Here is a 23,410-nt window from a genome sequence, read left to right as displayed (position 1 = left end):
TTTTTTTCCACGGTTTCCTGGATCTGCTTGTTCCCAGATTCGAGCTTTGTGGGATTTTTTAGCTGAGCGTTATGAGCTTTTGGGGAGTTTTTTTGGAGTGAGGTTGTTGTTGTTGTTGTTGTAGTAGTAGTTGATGTGTTGAGGGGAATTGTGTTGTAGTGTTAGGGGTGGGGTGTTTGTTGTTTCTCACTATGGCTGCCTTGGCTGCTGCCACTACGGTTGTGGGCCAAGCTGTGACCCTCAAGGGTTTATCGACCTCTGCGTCTTCCTCCTCCTCGTTGCTCAAGAGCGATGCCAGCGAGTTTTTTTGTGCCCAGAAGCTGAATTTATCGAAAGGATATCACTCTTCGTTGCGGCTTCGCAGTAATGTAGGAGCCCATTTCTATGTTTTTGTGTGAGTTTGTTTGTTTTTGAGAGTTGAGAGCAGAATTTGGGGGATTGTTCACGCTTTGGGGATGGGCTGTTTGTAATGTGGGTGGTTTGTTGAGGGTCGGGCTGACTGAAATTTGGGATTGGGTGCAGGGAAAGAGCAGGATTGCGGCATCCGCGGTGCCGGACTCCTCTGCAGAGTACCCTGCTGAGAAGCCACCGACTCCCCTTTTGGATACTATTAACTATCCTATGCACATGAAGAACCTCACCGTGCGAGTACGTCTGGCACTCTGCACTGGAACCGACCTATCGTGTGTCTTCAATCTCGACAGAATTCCAGTGTTTGCATAGACATTTCTTTGTTTTCTGGTTATGTTTTGGCCAAACTGTTCCGTGTTTGTTATTGGCCATTGTGGCACGGGTCTAAGTGACTGTTGCAACCGTGCTGTTAGAAGTCTTACTGCGTTAACTTTTTTTAATTGCTGGTTATTGTACTTTTATTTTTGTTCGTTTTTGTTTTACAGATTTCTTCATGTAATTTTGTTTTGTAGGAGCTGAAACAACTCGCTAATGAAGTGAGAGCAGAGACCATTCACACTGTGTCGAAGACTGGAGGACATTTAGGCTCCAGTCTAGGTGTGGTGGAGCTCACCGTGGCCCTTCATCATGTCTTCAATTGTCCGGAAGATAAGTTTTTGTGGGATGTTGGTCATCAGGTGTGTGGTTCTTCTTCACATTTTCAATACAGAGCGATTGCGTTTTGTCTTTTCTCTAATGAAGGGAATGCATGTAGCTGTCTAGTCTTCTGTATGCACGTTTCTATATTATGTATTTCTGTCGCCAACTGAACCTAGTGATACCACCTGGTTGTAGTCACACAAGAAAGTATGCTTATATGTGATTTCAGATACAGAGCCCTTCTCTGGGTTTTACGTTACATTCCTCCCCTTGTTGAAATGCGATTATAATTCTTCTGTTCCATTGGAACGTCCTCACAGTTCAGGAACAACCATTTGTTAGGATGAATGATAGTGCGCACTCGCTAGAAGACGCCTCGTTTTAATTTAATTGTTAGTTTTATTGGTTTCTTGCGATTTACTAATTTCAGTATAGACACTTTCCGTGATATTTTTACTCCTCTTTTTCTTTTCTTTTGTAGTTGTTATTTTGTTACTTTGTATTATGCTTATTTCCTGCCTTCTGAAGACCCTGTGCAATCATCGTGATTATCACAGACTTACCCACACAAAATTTTGACCGGGAGAAGGGGCAAAATGCACACATTGAGGCAAACCGACGGGCTTTCAGGTTTTGTGAAGAGAGCTGAGAGCGAGTACGATGCGTTCGGAGCTGGTCACAGTTCCACCAGTATCTCTGCTGGGTTAGGTGGGTTTTCTTAAAAAATGACCATGTCTGAGCTATATTTTATATACGAATATTGAATCGATTGCGAATATGGTTGTTTTGTTTTTTTGTTTTCGTTTTTTTGCTTTTGCGGTCTCTATTGTCATGTTCCTAATTGCGGTCTGTCATTGCTTACCTTCTTGGAAATGACCAACAAGCTGCTGCGCTTTGGATGTTTCAGGAATGGCTGTTGGGCGGGATTTGAAGGGCAAGAAAAATAACGTGATTGCCGTTATTGGTGATGGCGCTATGACCGCTGGACAGGCTTACGAAGCTATGAATAACGCTGGTTATCTTGATTGCAACATGATCGTAATCCTCAACGACAATAAACAAGTATCTCTACCTACAGCTACTCTTGATGGCCCTGCTCCTCCCGTTGGTGCTTTGAGTAGTGCACTCAGCAGGCTTCAGTCAAGCAGGCCACTGCGTGAGCTCCGTGAGGTTGCCAAGGTTGGTATACTTACTCTAGGATGTGGTGGTGGTGCTGTTGGTGGAATATAAACAGTTAGAAAATTTTAGCTCAAATGGATACTTACAAGGTTTTGTTTCCGCGTTCGATGATGAACTCTACTCTTTGTTTGGTCGTTGTAGGGTGTCACTAAGCAACTTGGGGGTCCAGCGCACGTGTTGGCGTCTAAGGTTGACGAATATGCTCGAGGTATGATTAGTGGTTCTGGGTCGACTCTTTTCGAGGAGCTTGGGCTGTACTACATTGGTCCTGTTGATGGTCATAACATGGACGATTTGGTGACAATCTTGCGGGAAGTGAAGAATACCTCTACAACTGGACCTGTGCTGATCCACCTTGTGACTGAGAAAGGACGAGGGTACCCCTACGCTGAACGAGCAGCAGACAAGTACCATGGTTAGCATTCGTTGCAGCTATCTGTGTTAATTTTCTGTTGACAGTCTGTGGCCTGTTGTTTGAAGAGTGTTCACGACCTAATTCTTAGTTTAAAAATGGGTCAGCGGCACGTACTTTGATGCATAGATCTGTACTTATAAATGTTTGATCTTCCCCGATTTTGATGGGTCTATGGCATGGACTTTTGAAAATATCCCAGGCTTTGGTGTTTCTCCTTCTGTTTTTATTTATGGAGAATCTACGTTTTGATGCTGTTGTGCAGGTGTTGTGAAGTTCGATCCAGCTACTGGGAAGCAGAACAAGGTAAAGGCTCCAACACAAGCTTACACCACGTACTTCGCCGAGGCATTGATTGCCGAGGCAGAGGTCGATAAGGACGTTGTTGGAATTCATGCAGCGATGGGAGGGGGTACTGGAATGAACATATTTGCAAAGCGGTTTCCAGAGAGATGCTTTGACGTGGGCATTGCCGAACAACATGCTGTGACGTTTGCTGCGGGACTTGCTTGCGAAGGATTGAAGCCTTTCTGCAGCATTTACTCTTCTTTCCTTCAAAGAGGATATGATCAGGTCGTGCATGATGTAGATCTCCAAAAGCTTCCTGTTAGATTTGCAATGGACCGAGCTGGGCTCGTTGGAGCCGATGGGCCTACTCACTGTGGGGCTTTCGATGTCACCTACATGGCCTGCCTACCTAACATGGTTGTAATGGCTCCTGCTGATGAAGCTGAGCTTTTCCACATGGTAGCAACTGCTGCCGCTATTGATGACCGTCCCAGCTGTTTCAGGTATCCCAGAGGTAACGGGATTGGTGTCCAATTGCCTGCAAAGAACAAAGGAATTCCTATTGAGGTATGTATAATTTATCAAATAACTTTTCATTCTTCAGTGAGCAAGGTTGTCTAAGTTTTGTATTAAGCTGGTCTATGTCGCTCTCTGTTTGCCATGCTGGATATTCCTCAATCCTGTTTTCAAGGTCTTGTTTTGACTATCTGTTTCCTGAACGCAGGTCGGTAGAGGGCGAATTCTACTGGAAGGTACTGAAGTGGCACTTCTAGGTTATGGTACAATGGTCCAAAATTGCCTGGCTGCTCACGTCTTACTTGCCGACCTGGGGGTCTCAGCGACTGTCGCCGATGCTCGGTTTTGCAAGCCCCTTGACCGTGATCTTATTCGCCAGCTTGCTAAGAACCATCAAGTGCTTATTACAGTGGAAGAGGGTTCTATTGGAGGCTTTGGTTCTCATGTTGTGCAATTCATGGCATTGGATGGGCTCCTCGACGGAAAGCTGAAGGTAAGTACTCTATTTAGTCCAATCGTGCCTTCAAAATGCTTATTCCTGTCCTTTTATAGTTCAATTCTGCAGAATTTCTTGTGAAATTATGAGAACCTAGGTATCGTTAAATGACTTTGGTTCGAAGAGCTTAAATCTGCCGTCCCCGCTCTTCTGAGCAGATTTTTTTACATGATTGGACAATTATGGTTGTCACTCCAGTCCAGCACAGTGAAGAAAAGTGATTCTTATTCATGCTATCTTCTTTTGAACAGTGGAGACCACTTGTGCTACCTGACCGCTACATCGAGCATGGGGCTCCCAAGGACCAGTATGCCGAAGCAGGTCTAACTGCGGGTCACATTGCAGCCACTGCACTGAACGTTCTCGGGAAGACGAGAGAAGCGCTGCAAGTCATGACCTAAGATCTTCGTGGTTAAGATATGGTGAATTCGTTGCGAACTATGATCCAGTCGACGACGGGCTTCTCATCAATCAAAGCATTACCCAGATTGCATGTCTGAACATGCCATGTAATGAACATATTCTGGTCTACTGTTCGTCTCCTTAAATTTACAAGGCAACTTCTATCATTTGCTGATTGCTTAGCAGACTTGAAGATAGGGTCTTACTCGAAAGCTGAAACGTTGAATATAGATGCTGCTACTCTAAAATTAGAGCAGTTGGATGGTTTCTAGGCAGTTATTTGGTATGCTACGCCATGGAGGGCAATCCGTACTGCACTGCTGTAGGCTTTGAGCCTAAACAATGCCAAAGTTTGTACTTTACACACTCTTGTACACTATAGTTTGATCATTCCCATTTAATAACTGTAATGGGGTGCATGATGACTCTTTTTCTCATCCAATCATCGTAATCTGTCGTGCTTCATGGAATTGCAAGCTGTCAATGTGTGTCGTGTTTTAGCAATGGATGTGAATATTGTACCACAGTTCTGGCTGTGTATGGGACCAGCAGTGCCTAACGTGTATGGTTCGGGCTGGTTCACAAGTTTCTTATCAGTCAGTCCCTTACTCTCTACATGCACTCAATCAGTTACATCACTAAGCTTCTATTTGTCTCGTGTCACCTGCTAATCACAAAGCACAGAATTCCGAGAATGATATAAACACAACAATTGGTACTTTTGGCACTAGTTACACACACAACAGTGTAGCAAGCGGGCTCGTCACAAATAGCATTGTAACCTATAAATGATTGGATTGTACTTGCAGACATGGTGAAGGCAGGAAGATAATGAGAAAATTGATCGTGAATACCGAAATCTGATTCTATGAGAGAAGTATCATATAATGGTCTGGAAACCAAAATCGACAATCCACGTTTGTGAAGCATATCGAGAAAAGCCGACGTTTGGGAATGGATTTGACAGCAATAAGTATGAAATCTTACTGGCATGCAGAAAACGAGTATTATCAGAAGAACTGTGTTGAACTGTTTAAGAATTAACAGAGCGCTTCCCTCTATCTTTTTCATGGATGAATGGTAGCAGTCCCCACCAAGGTGATAGATGAATGTTTCGGAGCTTTTTGGGATCGCTGTTGAAGCTTGCCGTCGAAAATTGTGAAGAATCCAGATTAGAGCTCGTTTTCCACCAATCCCTACCACTTCACATTGTGGGTTGTCTCTTAAATAGGTTTGGCCTTGCAGGCAAAGGCTTAGGACGTTTGGTTTCCTGAAGTTTGCAGTGTTGGCAGAGGAGTTAAGAAAGGAAAGTCTAAGAAATCATGCCTGAAGGAGAAGGTAAATTTTACATTGTTGTAGTGAGGTTGTTCTTATCTTTGGGTTTTGGAGTTTGAGGTCCAGAAGCTAGAAGGGAAGAGGCTTTCTTGTTGGCTACTGTTTCTCCAAACGTTGGAATAAGGTTCACGTTCAAGTTTGGCTTCGTCGGACTTTTCAATGGATGTTCACATCTATCTATTCGATTTCTTTCCTGCTACTGCAATGCATTTGTAATCCAAAATTTTCCAACCCGAGCAATTGCACGTCACATTTGGTTAGAATTCAGGCGATTCATTTTCAATGTCGTGTGTAGTGGTAGCGTCCCCAACGCGGGATGATGGTGGTGGTATGGAAGAGGAGGCTGGTGCATCGCAGGTCGTGACACCGTGGGAAGTAGGGTCTAAGGATGGCGGCAAGATCAATTATGACAAGCTTATTGTGGACTTTGGATGCACCAAGATGGATGCCGACACGGTGTCACGCATTGAGCGCCTGACGGGTCGCCCCGCGCATCCCTTTCTTCGTCGAAACGTATTTTTCGCTCACAGGTATTTTGTTTGTTGGAGTGCTGAATATATTGATATTCGGTGGTTTTTAATGTATTAAAATGTTAGATAGATGAATAATATAATATAGTTTCACCGTTTGTCAATGTCTCAGGGTTTTGTAGCCAATGCTAAGGTTGTATGTCTAAAACCATTTTGCGACTTCGCAGGGACTTCGACAAAATCCTTGACTCATATGAAAAGGGGGAAAAATTCTATCTGTACACTGGGCGCGGACCCTCTTCGGAGTCACTTCATTTGGGCCACTTAGTACCGTTCATGTTCACCAAGTATGTGTCACTGTGTCCACTAGCCTTCTGATTGCAGCCTGGTTTTATGGAGTTAGTCTTCTTATTTATATTGATTGACGTCCTCATGTCGATTCTAGAGGTTTAGGGTTTAGGGTTTAGGTGAGGCTTTTACGAGAATACCATGTGCTGCGCATCATGTTGTAGGTACTTGCAAGACGCATTTAAAGTCCCGCTCGTGATTCAACTCACGGACGATGAGAAGTTCATGTGGAAAGATTTGAAGCTGGATGAGGCAAGGCGCCTTGCCCGTGAGAACGCTAAAGACATAATAGCTTGTGGATTCGACGTTAGTAGGACATTCATTTTCTCGGACTTCGAATATGTTGGAGGGTACTTTTTCAGACACTTATTCTGACTTCAAGAAAAGGAGAATGAACAGTTCTGACCTGGAGAATTCTGAGTTAAATTGGAGGAAAACTTACTGTTTTTGGCTATATTTTTAGTGATTCATCGGATGGTTCTTTTTAATGGAACGTTTTTTCAGTTTTTATGGTTCATATGTAATTAAAATTACCTGATTTTGACGTGGATATATTTTTCAGGGAGTTTTACCGGAATATGGTCCGCATCGCTAAGTGTGTCACCCTAAATCAGGTAAGCTCCTCCATACTGTGTTCACTCTTTTTCGACGAGTTTGTGTATTTTGAGTAACGTGGTGAGACATTATTTTTACAGCAAACTCATTACCCAAGAGAGATTTTTCTTTGCTCTGGGCTTTGTGAACGAACGGTGTTTTGGGCCTCCTAATTGCGACGCAAACTTGCAGGTTAGAGGCATCTTTGGGTTTGTTGGCGAGGATCACATTGGGAAAGTCATGTTTCCGCCTATTCAAGTAAGCCTGTTTTTTTCTCCTTGCTTTCTTTCTTTCTTTCTTGCTGCTTGTTTGCTTGGAATGGTATTTCAACTATGGTTCATGCTTGGGGCGATCAACTGAGGTTGTTTTAGGCCGATTGGCATGTTTTGTTCTCCTTGTCTTGGAGTTGATCATGTTTAGGAATGTCCGGATCGGTCGTTTGGTTATGTCTGAATTTCCAAAAGGGTTGTTCACTGAACTCTAATAAGCACTTCAGGCTGCCCCGTCATTCCCAACTTCCTTTCCGCACTTGTTTGGAGATGCGAATCAATCGAAGAATATAAGATGCCTGATACCATGCGCTATTGATCAAGTAAGTCTCATGTTGTCTTTTGTTTCTTTGTTTTGATATGGCATCATGCCGAGGATGCTTTCTGTAAAATGTAATAATCTGATGCGACATCCATCATATGAATATCCTTGTGACACATTGACATGCAGTGAAGGTTTATTTCCTTTCATTATGTGTATTCTATCCAGTAGTTGTTAATATATTGTACCCTTTCTGTCCGCTAACTCATCCTCAACCTCTTGCAGGATCCATACTTCAGAATGACGAGAGATGCTGCTCCTCGACTAGGCTTTCACAAACCTGCCCTCATTGAATCTTCGTTTTTCCCTGCTTTACAGGTGAATACCAGTTATTTGAATGCGTCGTTGATAGCAGAGAGAGTTGACAACTTTGCATCTCTCTGGTAATAACTTGAACCGGCGGAAAGGTGATAACGCTGGATTTAAATGATGTTATGTGGGGATTGTTGCAGGGTGAAAGTGGGAAGATGAGTGCCAGTGATCCGAATTCAGCAATTTACGTCTCAGACAATCCAAAACAAATCAAGGACAAGGTAAGTAGCGCTTTTAGTGCTCACATATGTACTGTATGGAACACTGCCTTCCTTGCTTTCGTGTGAAGACTCTTTCCTTCAATGACTTGCAATCAATAGGTCGTTTCTGGTAGTGCCAATTAACCGCAAGTTTGGTGTTGGTGATTATGCTGACATGAACTTGTGTAATATTAAAACACCTTTGTGCAGATCAACAAGTCATTTTCTGGAGGAAGAGATACTGCCGAGGAACAAAGAAAATTTGGTGCTAACATTGAGGTTCTGATCTATATACACTTCTCGTGGAAACAATTATTGTTGACGGTCTCATCTCCCACATTGGATTCACATCTGAACATTTTTGGAAATGCTTGTAGGTTGATATTGCTGTGAAGTACCTGGGATTCTTCTTGGATGATGACAAGGAACTTGCGCGCATCAAAGAAGTAAGCATCTCCACAAATAATATTTTAGCTGATTGCAGGGTCGTCACTACCGACTAATTACTTGAAACCTTGCTGTGGTATCAGATGTTGGATAGCATAGGATTTTGATTCGGAAGCTCTTTTGATAGAAATATTATGTGCTGACGAAGGGAACTTTCAACTTTTATTCTTTGCAGGAATATAGAACTGGAAAACTACTGACTGGAGAAGTGAAGAAGATTTTGATTGATGTGTTGGTCGCCATGGTAGAACGGCATCGTAGGGCTCGCGCTGCAGTTACTGAGGAGGTATGTTACACTAACTGCTTCCTTTTTGTTATTTTGGCTCCCTTTGAACCCAGCATGTCCTTCAACGTCACAGTTCGAGTCTGTTGAATTCGGAGCTATGGAACAGCTTGAGTTCAATTCAGTCGATCTTCTAAGTCTCAAGCTCAGTTCACAGTTTGTAAGATCTCTACCTTTATTTTATCTCCACTAAACTTATGAAGCTCTATCGGACTTGTCTGTTATTGCAGATGATTGATGTATTTATGGCGCCAAGGCCATTACCGCACATGTTTGGGTAGTATCTAAATCTGTATCGACAGCTTCTATTGGAGACAAAAAGCTGTACTGGCCCTTGAGCAGCTTAAATTTTTGCACAGCGCACTTTTATTTTCTAGTGCTCTAAAGCATCCATCAGATGATTCCTGCAAGTATATTAACGAAGAAATTAGTCGATTTGGTCTCCATTCATCAATTTGGGAATCTCCACGAGGGGCATCTTCTCAATTATCTTATTTTATTTTATTTTTTAAATTTCTAGCTTTTGCAGAGACAATCGTATGATTATCTTGATGTGGCATCAGTATGGAGTCATCTGAGTTTATAGACTTTATTTATATGCTCCAGTCAACATCATTATTCTCCTTAATATATACTTTTGAAATTATGAACTTTGTAGTCTTTTTGAGTTTTAATATCCTGTCGACATATATGTTAAAAAAAGAGAGAAACGATATTGACAAAGTATGTTGTCTTTCTGTAAATCATAATTCTTACTGTACCTTCACGTATTGTTCAAAGTGATTCTTGTCTCATACGTGTATAAAACTTATCTTATTTTTCAGGGAATGTTACTAGCTAAGTGCGGATGTTATAGACTTGTATGGCCAATATAAGACTCTTTTTTAATCAATATAGATCGACATGAGTAATCTTACCATCCATCTACAGCCACATCACAAATCTGTGTCGCGAGGATTATCTCCAAATATAATTCCAATCGTAAGACAATCAAATCAGGTCCAATGATTCCAATAAAATTATCCCATATCTGCATCCAAATGATTAAGTACAAAAATAACATTTTTGTTTTTACTTATTTTTATCACTTTTCAATTGAGCAAAAAAATTCCCCCATATTCACACCATTTATGAATGAACCCGATTTCTATGCATTCGCAGAACCTCTTATTTAAATTGAACAAAACAGTGAAAGTAAACAAAGTAGAGTGTAAAGATGTGGGGATCCCAGTAAATTACGCGAAAGTAACACCAACGATGACAGTAAGTAAAAAGTTAGTGTATGAAAGCTGATTAACGATAGTTGTGGATGATCGATATCAACGAACAGAGACATTCATTCACATAGGGCTCTTCGGCGTCGGAGCTTGGTGACGAAGGCACAGACGCGAGGAGCTGGTTTTAGCGAAGCTTTGGTGTGTCTGTAGCGGTTGCGGGATCTGCTGCTCTTCTACGAATAGTTGATGCTTGGCCTCAGTAGCGACTCCTTTGGACTTGCGACCTCTCTCTCTATCGAATTGTGAAAGAACAGGGGAGAGGAAGAAGCGCCACTTGGAGAGGGGGTTAGTCGATTGAGGGCAAGATGCCCAAAGTGCGCACTAATCGGACGGTGTATCCCGAGGGATGGGAGCTCATCGAGCCTACTCTGCGCGAACTGGAAACTAAGATGCGTGAAGGTGTGCTCAATTGTGGACGATTCTGTTTCTTATTTGTTGTTGTAGTTTTTAATTGTAGTTTTTTCGTGAAATTTTGGATTATTCATTCATTTATTTATTTTTATTGTTGTGGGAGTTAGAGTTTTTTCAATCTGTATTTTATGGTCTGCATCAAAGCTATGAAGGAATTGTGCGTGATTTTATGAGGGTTTATTTTGGAAGTGGGTCGTTTTCTAGGTCTTCGGGTTCTGCATCTTGGAAGCTATTTGGTTGGAGGGCTTTTGGGTTTTCTTTTTCCCGTTATAGAACCAGGAGCAGTTGGAGGTTGTGATTGTGGCTAGCTCTATGTATGTCTTCGTTTCTTCGCTTTGAGGACCACATTGAGCGTTAGTTGCTGACGTATTTGTGTTTCTCGGAATCGAATTCTATCCTATTTAGTTCAGTTCGTTGCTATTAATTTTAGGGTTACATTGCGAGATTTTTTCCTTACAGTAGCCGGGCGTTTATGAGCATCCGGTTGTTGACATCTTCTTTCTCTACTTGTCCATGCTTCTATCGTAACTTAAGCAGGTTGGTTTTCACAGGTTGATGTTTTATCACGGTTGAGATTTCTAGTGTCTGACATGAATTTTTTTATGGGATGCAGCTGAAAATGAGACTCATGAGGGCAAGAGGAAATGTGAGGCTTTGTGGCCAATATTCAAGATCTCACACCAGAAGAGCCGTTACATTTATGATCTATTTTACAGACGAAAGGCCATTTCTAGGGCGTTATTTGATTTCTGCTTAGAACAAGGTCACGCAGATAAGAATTTGATTGCCAAATGGAAGAAAGTAAGTACTTCGTACCTTCATACATCATCCAAAGCAGATCATAGTAGTAGCTCTGTATTACACATGAGGTCACTACATTACTTGGTGTGAGAGCCGTGTCATGTCCCGAGTTTTATAGTTTGCTCCCGTTTTGCTTCGAGAATGTGTGAGCTCATCAGGATTCTGCTCTTGCATTTCAAGTCTGACGTCAAAATTTCTTACTTAGATGCTTCGTTATTTTCGCATACCATGTGCGGTTCTATGTAATGCGGCTTCCCTCAAGCTGGAGTTTGTTGTCTCTTGCGATTCATGCAATGTACTGTTGTCGAATGATATGCTTACGTTGGTGTTCTTGCTTGCATGACAGTCTGGTTACGAGCGCTTATGTTGTTTGCGGTGCATTCAACCCCGCGACCATAACTTTGGAACAACATGCGTATGCCGGGTACCCAAGCATCTGCGAGAGGAGAAGGTGATCGAGTGCGTCCATTGTGGTTGTCACGGATGTGCAAGCGGAGACTAATTATGTAGACTCTACGCTTGCCTTGACTTCAACTAGTTTTTAATCAGACAAGGTGGGTTTTTTGTATAATTTTAGATCCCCTCTTGTGGTGAAGCAAAATTAGTAAGCTTCTAATACCAGCCGCTTAGGAACTATCAGAGGTTTTGGGTATATCAGAGCCTAAAACGCTGCTGACTGCTTGTGGCAGACTAATGCAGAGAGATCTCAAACTGCGATAAAATTGTTAAGAATGTGGCATGATGCATGCTTATCAGTTGGATCTGAGTAGTGAAAAAGCTGGTAAGTTGTCATTTCATCACATACGTTCTTCTTTTGCTACCTTTAACCTTGTCATAATTTGTTTTCTATCTAGCAGAATTATGGAGTCAAGTGACTTTTATGAAGTGTACAAGGTCAACTCATTTAAATTGTCATGATAAGGAGTTATCACCACTGCAGTGCTCCCTCGGCACTGGTCAATCCCCTCGTGCTGCTGCACTTTTTTCACTCAACTTTCCGTGCACCAGCAGTGTGACAACGCACTTGCTTTTCTCTTTGTCGATCAATTAGCATGGGTAAGCATCAAACACTTGAATCGAATGGAGAGCTTTGAAGTAGTGGATTTAAGGCTCCTGATGTAAAAGCTCCTCCACGCCCGTCCTTCTTGATGCTGCTTGACGAGTTGGGGCATTGTATCACACGGTGGAAACTCAATTTGATTCTTTTCTAAAAACTCATATCAATAGTGGGGGAGATTGCCTGAAGAGATGCATGCTTTCTGGACTTGTGGGTTCCGAATTTCTTGCACCCCGAGTACTGTTGCCATCGTACTGCGTTGAGTGATGGACTGGGGTGTGTTCATTCTGTACGAAAAGTAGGTTGACTTGCCCAGCCTTCATTTCTTTTTTAGGGTAGGGTATTAAACTGGGCTGAACAGCATAAAGAACCAAATGGCGAATTTACTGCATTCATGAATTGAACTTCGTTAGGAAAGTGGTTGGTAACTGAGGGTTAATTTACGTTAAGGCTTTAATGGATCAACTTCGAGATTTCAAATTCGTGAAGTGAAAAGTGCTATAATCTCTGCAACCTGCGTTTGTCGTTGGTTGAGTATACAATTAGATCAAAATGTATACCTATCACGAAATATCAACACATTTTCGTGTCAATAATATCAACATGTTTTGTCAAAACGTACAACAATCGATCTCCACATTGGCATGATTTACTACTTTAACTTAATTTTCATATTTACACTCATGTGATTGTTTACACTAATGTTGTTTCAATGGGATCTCAAAAAACATAACCATTTTAATTTGTTTTTCCTCATCCCCCTTCAACTCACCCTGTTTCTGAAATAAATTAGAATAATGAAATATTACACATACTCGAATCACACGATCCGCAAAACATGTGGGCATGATCCTGGTGGTAGAGTTTTCATGTGCGGAGTAAATAGAAATTCTACAGAATAAACACCCATTGTGGATGTTTCGAGGTCTACAAACTCATCCTTAGTCCACAACAACCTCACACCACACAGTAAGACAAATTACCGACACAAAGCACGAGTCTCCAAGGAAGAGCACCGACAGCATGCCGGCACTCGACTTTTAGGGAGGGGGAGGAGGGAGTTAAGAATTTTGAATCACCGCGCCGTCTTGGCGTCTACGCCGCCGCCGCCGCCGACTCTGTCGAGCATCAGCTTGAACCAGCGCGCGGACGCTTTGGCTTGTCGGTTCAGAGTGGAGCCGATGTCTACCTGGTAGAGCCCAAACCGGATCCGGAATCCCTCGTGCCACTCGAAGTTGTCTAGAAGCGACCAGACGAAGTAGCCCCGGACATCGGAGCCACCCCTGCACACAACACCGCTCAGAAGCGTGAGATTTTTGCGAGTGTTGAATGGTTCCATCCCACGTGAAGGCAATCCAGGAATGTGAACCACTGGCGATGGCAATACTTCTTTTTGCGTTGAAATGAGGGGGGATTAACATGACCTTATGGCTGATAATAAGCTTTGCATGTAGCCATGGTGGTAGCTGATCCTGTCGAAATCTTGCACTTCTTGTGAAGACCACGGCTCGTCGTTTGCGTTCGTGGGAAAGCCTGGGACGTAGAGCAAGATGAGGTAAAGTTGTGATCAATGCTACTGTACCGAGGAACAAACACATCGACCAAGGCCTTTGTCGGAGAATATTAGCGTCATTAGAAGGGTATGATGGGTGTGGGAAATGAAGGCCAATTTTTGAAGCTCACCATTTTCTGTGATGTAAACGACCGGGTTTCCATACCGCGTTCTGATACAGTCAAGCTGCTTCCGCATTCCATCTGGGTAGACGTAAATCCAACCTACCGCTGCTTGGGGTCCGATGGGAACTCCGTTGCACCTCGCTGCGAATTCAACGAAGCGTACTAGCAGGTCAGTGAAGAGCCGGGGAAGAAGATAAATTCGACATTGACAATCCAAATGTAATTTCATCGTATGAGGAGCCAAATGGAATGAGATCACAGCCAGTAGCCACAGTAGGTCAGAGACGAAGCTGCATACGTGAGCTTGTGACGTCGTTGTTCTCCACGCTGTGCTTGTCGTAAGTTGCGAATTGGGACGTGTACTGATTCAAACCAAGGAAATCAAGCGAACCTTTCAGCAATGCGGATTGCTCCTTTGTGAATCTGGGCAACGTCTTTCGATGGTCAAAGGCGCGCATGGAGGCTGGGTACTCCCCGAAGAAGAGAGGGTCCAAAATCCTGCACACAGATAAACAGATTGCAAATGTTAGTATATGTATGTGTGGTGTGTGTATGTATATAATATGTGTGTGTGCATGAGAGCGTGAGAGCGAGGTAAAGACAATCACTTACCAGCCAAGCCAATACTCGTTAGCTCTGAGCGCAGCGTCACGGTCTTCGTCAGTATCCTTGCACGGCTCAAACCATGACCCATCTTCGATGAGCCCAATCAAGCCTTTCTGCTTAGACTGATAGCCAAAAACAGTTGAACAAATTAACACGTAGAAAATCACGAGAAAATTGTCCATTGATCAAGAACCTGCGAAGAGTTTTCTTTAGAATATTGCTACATTTTCAGAGGGGTTGAGAGTCTGACCTGAAACTTCATACGGTAGACGCTGACTGCCAAAGCGTGAGCATTCAGAGCATTGTGCACGACAAGTGGCGGCTCAACATCGGAGTCTCCAGCGAAGCAATCTCCGGAAGAGGCAGAACAGCGGCCTGGCGGGCCAATTCCGAAGCGGTACCCATTCATGGCGAGGATATGGATCTCATTGAACGTGATCCAGTACTTCACTCGATCGCCGAACAAGCTGAAGCACAGTGCGGCGAACTCAGCAAACGCCGACGCTGTGTCCGCGTTGCGCCATCCCCCAGTCTGTTCTAGCGCGAGTGGCAAGTCAAAATGGTGGAGCGTTACGAAAGGGACTATGCTCTGGCGGTGGAGCTCGTTGATGAGTCTGTTGTAGTATGCCACCCCTGCCGTGTTAATGAAGCCTCGTCCGTGTGGGAGGATTCGAGACCAGGAGATAGAGAATCGGTACGCGTCCAAACCGATATCCTTCATGATCTTAACGTCTTCTTCAAAGCGATGGTATTGATCCACGGCGATGTCTCCCGTAGCATTGTCCTTCACCGTCCCTGCAGTGGAAATCAGAAAGAAGAATTTAGCAATGTGGAGCTCCTGCGAGAAAGAAATTCTTGTTCTGCTCTCCTTGAGCTAAGAATTGCCTGACTTGAATGAATTTTTTCCCACCTGGTCTTTTGGCAAATTCGTCCCAAATGCTGGGCCCTCTGCCGTCTTCCGCAGCGGCGCCTTCATACTTTGACAAACAGACACGTGAGAAACGGTTGGTGAATTTTCCAGACATGTCGGTGTACAAGAAAACCTGGCTCGAAGTATAAGATTGCGCTAAGAAGGGATGAGATGACTTACTTGGTATGCAGAGGCGCTGCTTCCAAAGACAAATCCTTCCGGGAATAGGCTACGGCGCATTACGCCTCCCAGTTCGGAGCTTGTGTTGAGCATCAACTTGGACGTCCAGTCCTTGTCATGGGCGCCATCTTGTGTAGATTTGTCCCCACAGACCAGCGTCAGCAACGAGAGGTGGGTGCAGACAGCAATCAATAGCATGATCTTGACCATGATGAGATCCATTCAGTGACACTAGAGCTTGTGACAGGCCGCCTTTCCTAGTGTTTATAAGAATTTGCAATCATAGAAAACGAGCTATTCCTTCAAAATCTGCACTCAACAGTCACATTGTTCAAGAGTTAACGAGTTGCCTTAGAACTGTTATGCAGAGCTAGAGAAATTTGCACGAAGGCGGAACAATTCAGAATTGGCTTCGAATTTCCGGCTTGATCCATCGGAACGGTCGCCAAGCTCCATACCGCACCCATTTTACTCGTCAGCTTGAACTAAGAATCTGATTCTCTTTGCAACTGGACCACTTCTGTTGCGAAATTTAGTGATACCACATATGGAGATGAAGAGCTCCTAATTATGCCTTCCGGGTAAAATTAGTTCCGCTGGAGTGCAAGCATTTTTCACGCGAAGGATGTGATGAGGATCTTAAAAACACGAATTGTCCAAATCCCACAATAACCACTCATAGAATCAACAACCAGGGGGATATCCAAAGTCTAAGTATTTTCCCGTCAATCAAAACCTAATATTGCCCTTGAGTTCGAGTTTTGAAATCCCACACATCAAATTGACCAAGTGAGTCGTCAACAATTCCTGTATGAGTCAGAAATAATTGCAATGCCAGCGAATTCGCAACATCTCTCTTTCTATCTCTCGCGGACGCACGCTGCAAGTCACAATAGACTCAGCATCACTCAACTGAAACTACCAATAGGAATGAAACGAGTCCTTCACCTTCCCTGAGAAATCATTCAGCATAGCGATCGTCACGATGCTCACCTCGTCTCATAAAAAGAAACAAAATAAACCCAACCTCAGCACCGCCCGTAAACCCAATTCCCGCTTGAACGAATCATATTCACAAAACCTCAAATTCAGTGCTAGGAACTCAGGAAAGGAGCTGATCACCACACCCACAATGATACCAAACTTTAGTGATTAGCCAGGGGGATGAAGTGGCCAAAACGAAGTGGCCTACTACACGAGCAAGCGAACCTCACAAACCAACCCTAGAAGACCCACTACCCGGACAGTTGCGTGCACAACTGCATCAACACTGACAAGAGAGCAGTTGAGCAGATCCAACGCACTGAGACACCGAGAATGGACCCGTTGGCATGGCAGAGTGGGAGACTGATGCGCTGCAATGGGGGAAAGCAATTCTGACCCGTCTTTGAGCTGGATTTTGCAAGTATGGCCTGAGTTCATCGTATGTATGCGAAGTGGTCCCAGACAATAGCGCAAAGGTGGCAATGCACACTAATGACACGGACGCACTCCTTATGCAATCTCTTTGAAAAAAACCAAAAGGTGGGTCCAGCTCCAGTTCTTGCTCAACCCTCAATCTCTGGGGGCCATGGCGAGCGATTCTTCGGCTAAGCCTCTGCTTGTGCGGGCACAGATTTCATTATACAACAACAGCTTCAGTAGCAGCACCTCTTGCATGAGCCATCCTGGGAATGCAGTCAGTCGCGGGACTCTCAGCGCGAGCTTTCGAACTGCGGGCGGCGTCAGCGGCAGCTGCCGTTTTTCGTTGCATGCGGTGGTTTGCTTTGGTGGATAATTTTGGATACCCACATGGAGCAGCCTTCGGTGGAGAGCTTTCAACTGATTTAATTCATCATATTTGTATATTTGTACAATAGGGGGTTCAAACATGGCCTTTTTGGTGATTCAAACGAGGCCCTTTTGGGTGATATTTTGCACTTGAAGTATCTCGACTTATTTCAAAATATCACTTGATACTTCACCAAATCACACTCAACTAGAAAGGTGAGTGATTTTGAAATCAAATATCAAAAGAGGGTCCATACCTCAGCTCCATATCTCACTACCTAACATCATGCCTCCTTGGCTTTAAGATAAAGTTTGAATGGTGATATTTTAGATTTTATATTTTGAGTGATCCTAGAAATATCAAGTGTTGAATTTAGTTATTTGGTTTTGCAAAAGTGCCATGTTTGAACCCCCTAATAGTGTGATTGATTTGTTGTTATTGTGAGATTTAAGGTGAAGGTTAGAATGTGTCTTGTCATTGGAATAGAACTTACTTCAAGAAATTTTTGAATTTGCCTCTTTTCTGGTATTTGTGGTATTTGGTTTAGTTTTAGGTACTTAGTCTCATCCTAATTGATATTTAAATTAGCCAAAGGTAACCATAATCAAAATTTCAAAATACAAAGGCACAACATACTTCATATGTAACTCATATCTTTTTTTTATCACAACACCAATCCTTATGGATATAATTGGAGGTAGATTATAAGATAGAAAAACCATTTCCATAGGATTTTGTTGATCAAAAAGTTCAAATCTTACTTTTTTTTATTTAATATAAATTTAATATGTTTTTTTATTATTTTTATTTTTTTTGTTTTTTGTGAGTGCACATGGATACAATGAAGAAAGGATTGGATGGGATTGTTTTTGTTTTAGGATTTGGTAGCTTCTTTAGAAGGCATCCATTCATGCATGATTCTTTTCATTGCTTTACAAAAGTGTGCATATAAAAGTATATGCACACTAAATGGTGTCCTTCCACTTTTAGTGGATTTCTCATTGATTTTTTTGTACTTGTGTATGTATGTATGTATGTATATATATATATATATATATATATATGTATGTATTTTAAAAAAAATATTAGTAAGTTTAACATAACTTTTATATGTTTTTTTTCAAGCCCTTTGAATGGAAGAGCTTCAAGCACCACCATAGTCTCATTCTATTGGGCCTTTCCACTTTGTGTACTCTACTGCTTTAAAACATTTGAATGTTTGAGAAATCCTCATAAGTTGATGACTTGAACTACTTGGAAAAGTCCAAAACTTAAATTAAAATATTAAGTTATATGATTTTAATAAATTATATATATATATATATATATATATATACATATATGCACACATAAAATAAGTAACATGTTTAAAGAAAAATGATTTATCAACTAACATGTTTTTTGAAATGAAAAAAGAAATTTAAAAATCCAATATTCTAGTTGTACTAAAGTGATAGTGGACTTGGACTTTGTGTAATTTGGAACTTGGATTTGGGGAGTTTGAGGACTTGGACTTTTGGGGCATGTAGATGTGAACTTTTGATCCTTTCTTCTCCAGAAAAGAGCTTTTAAAATCAAAGGTATTTTTTTAGTGTAACATTTGTGCTGTGAGGTGGGTGTGTTATCCAACCTTTTAAGGATTGTGACTGTTTTTACATTAGATTTCTTCCTTCGTAAAGCAATAGTATTCTCAATAGTATATTGAGCTACTTGACGTGATCATTATCTACATGGTCTAGTTATGAAATATTGAAACACAAGCCTTAAGAATTTTCACGAGTTAGAAAAGTGGAGATAATAAGATTTTATGCAATAACTAAAGATTGACTTATTTGGTTAAGCCAAAAACTGTTATACAAGTACAATACTTTAAATTTAATTATATTATAATATTTTGATCATTTTTATTTTTTTATTTTTTTTATTTTTTTTATGAAATCGGAAAATCTTAGGGCTGTGATTTTTGCATCAAGTTTAGGAAAGGAGGCCTAGAGACACATTAGTGTGATTTTTTGAAGTTTATTTTTAATTATAAAACTGGATTATTCTTTAATTATGAAATTATGTAAAAAAATTGATTTTGAAGTAGTTTGCGAATTTTTGCATTGATTTTAAAATAAAAAAAGCTTATTCTATTAAAGTCTAATAATTAGGATTTATAATAGTTATATGAAAAAGATTTGGATCTTTTATTACAATGTTTAGGTTTAGGATTATTTTATTAGAATGGCTAAGATTAGGATTTTTGAGTGAACTTATTAGCATTTAATTGGTGAGGATTAGAATTAATCACAAGAATAAGATTAAAATTTGACAAAATTAAGAATCAAAAGCTCATTTTGTATTTAAAGCTATAAATACGTCTACAACTAAGAATCTAATATATTTTTGAACAAAAAAGAAATATATATATATATTTATATATATATATAAGATAGGCTTGCATCTATTTTTATTTACAACCATGTGACTAATATAATTAATATTAGTTGTATTAACTAATAATATAATATTACAAAAAAGATTTCAATAGAAGCATCTTGATATTTTTCAGAGCAAAGATAAGGGCTATTATTAAATACTATTTTATTATTTTTAGACATCATCAATAATTTTACATGGCCATAAATACATGATGCTTATATAACCTTATAGCCTAAGTAGAAAGATTATTTAAGATATTGTGCTTAAATAAATTTAAATTTCTACTTTAATAAATTAATGTTAATAAGTCTTAATATGTCTAAAAAAAATAGAATTTTATTATACATCCAATATATTTGAAAAAAACCCAAAATCTTAACTTATATAAAAGAAGTTTCATAGATTGTTTAGAAAGTTAAAAAATGTGTGAATGTATTTTATTTTAAATATTTTGAAAGAATTCTTATAATATACATTTTTTCAATAAGTGTATAAATAACATCTTCATAAATAATACAAGAAATAAGATAAAAAAATTTATTTTAGAGATATTTTAGAATCAGTTTCATAAATTTAGTACAAATTGGTTATAATTTTTGTATATTTTTATGTATATAATATTATTTTTTTAATAAAAATAAAAATAGAATTTATTAAGTAAATTAAAAATTATAGCTAATATATTGCCATTATATTATACTTAGAAGGTAGTTTAAGTTGTGAAAATAGTTTTATGCAATTTTTTTTTCACTTTGTGATAATATTTTTGTAAATTATTGTAAAAATTTCTACAATATTTTCATATATATATATATTTTTTAAATTAATTATTTTTTCTTCCTATGCAATTTTTTTTATTAGTGTATGTGGATATTATCTAAAATTTGCCTAATATTATGTAGAATTATTATTGAAGAACTTTAAAGAATATCAAAGTTTAAGGTTTTTTTTTATTTATAATTTTATTTTATTTTATGTGTACTATATATGTCTTACATATTTATTTGATTTTAAGAACTAAAATATAGTCATAGAAAATTCTTGATTTTTTGACAAGAATAAAATCTATTTTAAAATTATCTATTTATGTTAATTCTATTAATAACATTCATATGTTCTTGCCATGTTTAATAATCAATGTTTTTGGTTATAAAAACAAAGAAAAATACTAAGTTGACATCTCTCTTTTACTATGTGGACACTTTCTTTTTACAATATAAATATCTCTTTTTTATTGCTTAAATATCCACCTTTTACTATATAGATACATTACTTTTATTATATAAATATTCCTTGTTATATATATATATATATATATATATATATATATATATACTATAATATCATTAAGTGTGTTTAGGCAAGGTGCCTATTTGTAAACACAAGTACTTTGATGATAGTGCTTTTGAATTCTACTTAAGTGGCTTTGATTATAGCAGACACTCTATAATGGGTTTTAGGGCAATAGATTCAAAATCTTTTACAAACAAAAAAAAATGTAGTAAATTTAGAAATTATATGCACAAAAATAAGACTTACTTGTAATATAACTACTCTTCTTTTTTCAAGCATCCAACAAGATTTTTTTTTATCTTAGTTATTAGAGAATAAAAAAAGAAAGTATTATAGAAAATATAGAGAAATTATGAAGGGAAGAAATTAAGAGGAGAAGAAGAGAGATAAATGTTGAAGTAATAAAAGAGAGGTGTTCGCCTAGCAACTTCTAAAACAAATCACCTTTACTTACATTTTGTTTTAAATTCTACCTACTACATATTTTGTTTGTGAATCTAAGTAGCTTAATAAGATTTTATGGCACTCTTACTTAAGTGGTAATAAATCTTATAATGTAGTATTATGACATGGTTATTGGATGAAAGAAAATAAATATAGATTTTATTTTAAGAGAGCTTAATTGAAGAATATAGTAGCAAAGTACTTTAGAAATATATAAGTAAAAAATAGTAAGGTACTAACTATATTTGATTTTAATGCTTCTTTTTTTATAAAAAAAAACTTCTATATACTTTGTAGGGCTATAAACAAGACAAAATAAGATTGATTAGTACAAATAATATTGTAAGCATCATTAAGTAGAAATAAAGAGTAGTTTTTAGCAAAATTTATATATAAAAAAAGAGATTAGTACTTATATAGGACTTGTTATAAATCAAGGTTAAAACTAGATCTTGAAACATAGAACTGTGTACCTACGGCAATTGCACAATTTTAATGTTGATTATAAAGAAAAGTTAAGGAAAAAACTTCATAAGATTTGTTAAAGATTTGATATTAAGTAATTTGAGTAGATATTGACTTTATGAGAGTTTTATAAAGTTAGGGTTGTTTTAAGTAATTGGAATTTCTTAAAATAAAAATGGATTAATATTTTGAAATATTCATGAGCATTTTGATAGATCAACAAGTAATAATTTATAGAATTGAAAATTTATTTGTTATAAATATACTTTATGAATTTAAAAATAGTCTTATAATTAGATCAAAGGCTATTTAAATTCAATTGAATTAAGATATTGGAAATTTTATTTTAAGAGTCAGTAAGGATTTATATAATCTTAAGCAATACATAAGTTGGATTAAAAAAATTATTTTTGAGTTGATAGCAAACTTAATTTATAATGTTCTTGTAGATATTAAAGGCAAGTTAATGGTGAAATAAAGAACTATTTTTTCTAATAGATTAATATTAAGGTTAGAGAAGAAGGACGACACCCTTCTCTTATCTTACTGTTGGCCTAGCCAACACTCAAGTAGATTAGAAGCTTTTTGTTGTAATTTCTAAGTTTAATTCTTGTTTAATTTTATATTCTTGTTGTTAATTAATAGATTGAAATGTGTGCAAATTTTGAAGCAAGATAAATCATTAAATTAATAATTATTGAGGTTTTAAAAATTCTATAGAGTTTTGTTAGGATTTATTTAGAATTTAATCCGGATATTTATAGTATTTTAAGGATTCTACTTAGGATTCATTTAGAATTTGATTACAATGTCTTGTTAGGATTTGTTAGAATTGGATAAAGATGTCTTTACAGTTTTATTAGGATTAAGTACCAAATATATTCTTAAACAAGAAAACATGTAACACAACAACAATGAATTTCAAGGACTAAGACTATATGCTTCTAAGTTAAAAGGATATAGAAGGTACTTTTTAGATCTTAATCTAAGACACATTCTCGCATAATTGATTTATAGTGAATCTTTGAATAAAGTTGAATGAAATAGCTAGAATGAATAAGTTATTGATTAATATTGGCTAAAAAACAAAGAAAAATTTAAAGATTATTTTAAAAAAGATAACAAAATAATGATATCATATAATAATTGTTAATAAAATTAATATTTTTAA

At 38.7% G+C, this 23,410-nt stretch overlaps 4 protein-coding genes across 9 annotated transcripts; 3 read left to right on the top strand and 1 right to left on the bottom strand.

Annotated features, from left to right (window-relative positions):
• Positions 1–4,785, top strand: LOC112273705 (putative 1-deoxy-D-xylulose-5-phosphate synthase, chloroplastic). Its single transcript, XM_024502804.3, has 9 exons — positions 1–368; positions 523–648; positions 924–1,088; positions 1,608–1,758; positions 1,958–2,229; positions 2,371–2,644; positions 2,907–3,496; positions 3,654–3,938; positions 4,193–4,785. Exons 1-9 carry the CDS (start codon positions 192–194, stop codon positions 4,340–4,342), a joined length of 2,190 nt encoding a protein of 729 aa, XP_024358572.1. The 5' UTR covers positions 1–191; the 3' UTR covers positions 4,343–4,785.
• An 825-nt stretch (positions 4,786–5,610) lies between these two features.
• LOC112273755 (tryptophan--tRNA ligase, cytoplasmic) lies at positions 5,611–9,569 on the top strand. The gene is made up of 13 exons (XM_024502820.3): positions 5,611–5,681; positions 5,974–6,208; positions 6,376–6,495; positions 6,661–6,846; positions 7,059–7,110; positions 7,283–7,348; positions 7,587–7,682; positions 7,907–7,999; positions 8,134–8,214; positions 8,404–8,472; positions 8,571–8,639; positions 8,816–8,926; positions 9,154–9,569. The coding sequence occupies exons 1-13, from the start codon at positions 5,666–5,668 to the stop codon at positions 9,202–9,204; spliced, it is 1,245 nt and encodes a 414-aa protein (XP_024358588.1). The 5' UTR covers positions 5,611–5,665; the 3' UTR covers positions 9,205–9,569.
• A 769-nt stretch (positions 9,570–10,338) lies between these two features.
• LOC112273771 (protein BUD31 homolog 2) lies at positions 10,339–12,630 on the top strand. Of its 3 annotated transcripts, none has more exons than XR_002967201.3 (4): positions 10,339–10,599; positions 11,225–11,412; positions 11,759–11,966; positions 12,270–12,630. XR_002967201.3 is itself a non-coding variant. In XM_024502822.3 (3 exons), exons 1-3 carry the CDS (start codon positions 10,506–10,508, stop codon positions 11,912–11,914), a joined length of 438 nt encoding a protein of 145 aa, XP_024358590.1. In that variant the 5' UTR covers positions 10,339–10,505; the 3' UTR covers positions 11,915–12,212. The 3 variants fall into 3 exon arrangements, 1 of the variants encoding a protein (XP_024358590.1); XR_002967195.3 differs by lacking the exon at positions 12,270–12,630 and adding an exon at positions 12,102–12,212; XM_024502822.3 differs by lacking the exon at positions 12,270–12,630 and having other exon boundaries at positions 11,759–12,212.
• Positions 12,631–13,227: 597 nt separating this feature from the next.
• LOC112273713 (beta-glucosidase 13) lies at positions 13,228–17,605 on the bottom strand. Of its 4 annotated transcripts, none has more exons than XM_024502817.3 (9): positions 17,224–17,605; positions 15,843–16,151; positions 15,663–15,729; positions 15,003–15,547; positions 14,759–14,874; positions 14,445–14,644; positions 14,153–14,287; positions 13,894–14,002; positions 13,228–13,752 (listed from the first exon to the last, which is right to left on the bottom strand). In XM_024502817.3, the coding sequence occupies exons 2-9, from the start codon at positions 16,062–16,064 to the stop codon at positions 13,545–13,547; spliced, it is 1,602 nt and encodes a 533-aa protein (XP_024358585.1). In that variant the 5' UTR covers positions 16,065–16,151; positions 17,224–17,605; the 3' UTR covers positions 13,228–13,544. The 4 variants fall into 4 exon arrangements, with proteins under 4 accessions (XP_024358585.1, XP_024358584.1, XP_024358587.1 ...); XM_024502816.3 differs by lacking the exon at positions 17,224–17,605 and adding an exon at positions 16,836–17,217; XM_024502819.3 differs by lacking the exon at positions 17,224–17,605 and adding an exon at positions 17,147–17,208.
• Between the last annotated feature and the right edge of the window lie 5,805 nt (positions 17,606–23,410).

Source organism: Physcomitrium patens, chromosome 2 (assembly GCF_059467195.1).
Source record: "Physcomitrium patens ecotype Gransden chromosome 2, ASM5946719v1, whole genome shotgun sequence".
Lineage (NCBI taxonomy): Eukaryota > Viridiplantae > Streptophyta > Bryopsida > Funariales > Funariaceae > Physcomitrium > Physcomitrium patens.
The sequence above is the reverse complement of the archived record's forward strand: the minus strand, read 5'-3'. Positions and strand labels throughout refer to the sequence as shown.

What these genes read in the sequence shown, in the direction of transcription:
- LOC112273755 (XM_024502820.3), top strand. An exon ending in GTACCGTTCATGTTCACCAA is followed by an intron (nt 6,496 to 6,660) that starts GTATGTGTCACT and finishes ATCATGTTGTAG; the next exon opens with GTACTTGCAAGACGCATTTA. An exon ending in AATTTGGTGCTAACATTGAG is followed by an intron (nt 8,473 to 8,570) that starts GTTCTGATCTAT and finishes AAATGCTTGTAG; the next exon opens with GTTGATATTGCTGTGAAGTA.
- LOC112273771 (XM_024502822.3), top strand. Translation starts at nt 10,506, where the DNA reads ATGCCCAAAGTGCGCACTAATCGGACGGTGTATCCCGAGGGATGGGAG. An exon ending in GGAAACTAAGATGCGTGAAG is followed by an intron (nt 10,600 to 11,224) that starts GTGTGCTCAATT and finishes TATGGGATGCAG; the next exon opens with CTGAAAATGAGACTCATGAG. An exon ending in TGATTGCCAAATGGAAGAAA is followed by an intron (nt 11,413 to 11,758) that starts GTAAGTACTTCG and finishes CTTGCATGACAG; the next exon opens with TCTGGTTACGAGCGCTTATG.
- LOC112273705 (XM_024502804.3), top strand. Translation starts at nt 192, where the DNA reads ATGGCTGCCTTGGCTGCTGCCACTACGGTTGTGGGCCAAGCTGTGACC. An exon ending in AGCAGCAGACAAGTACCATG is followed by an intron (nt 2,645 to 2,906) that starts GTTAGCATTCGT and finishes GCTGTTGTGCAG; the next exon opens with GTGTTGTGAAGTTCGATCCA. An exon ending in TCCTCGACGGAAAGCTGAAG is followed by an intron (nt 3,939 to 4,192) that starts GTAAGTACTCTA and finishes TCTTTTGAACAG; the next exon opens with TGGAGACCACTTGTGCTACC.
- LOC112273713 (XM_024502817.3), bottom strand. Translation starts at nt 16,064, where the DNA reads ATGGATCTCATCATGGTCAAGATCATGCTATTGATTGCTGTCTGCACC. An exon ending in TCTACCGTATGAAGTTTCAG is followed by an intron (nt 14,875 to 15,002) that starts GTCAGACTCTCA and finishes TTTGGCTATCAG; the next exon opens with TCTAAGCAGAAAGGCTTGAT. An exon ending in AGCTTATTATCAGCCATAAG is followed by an intron (nt 13,753 to 13,893) that starts GTCATGTTAATC and finishes TGTTGTGTGCAG; the next exon opens with GGGTGGCTCCGATGTCCGGG.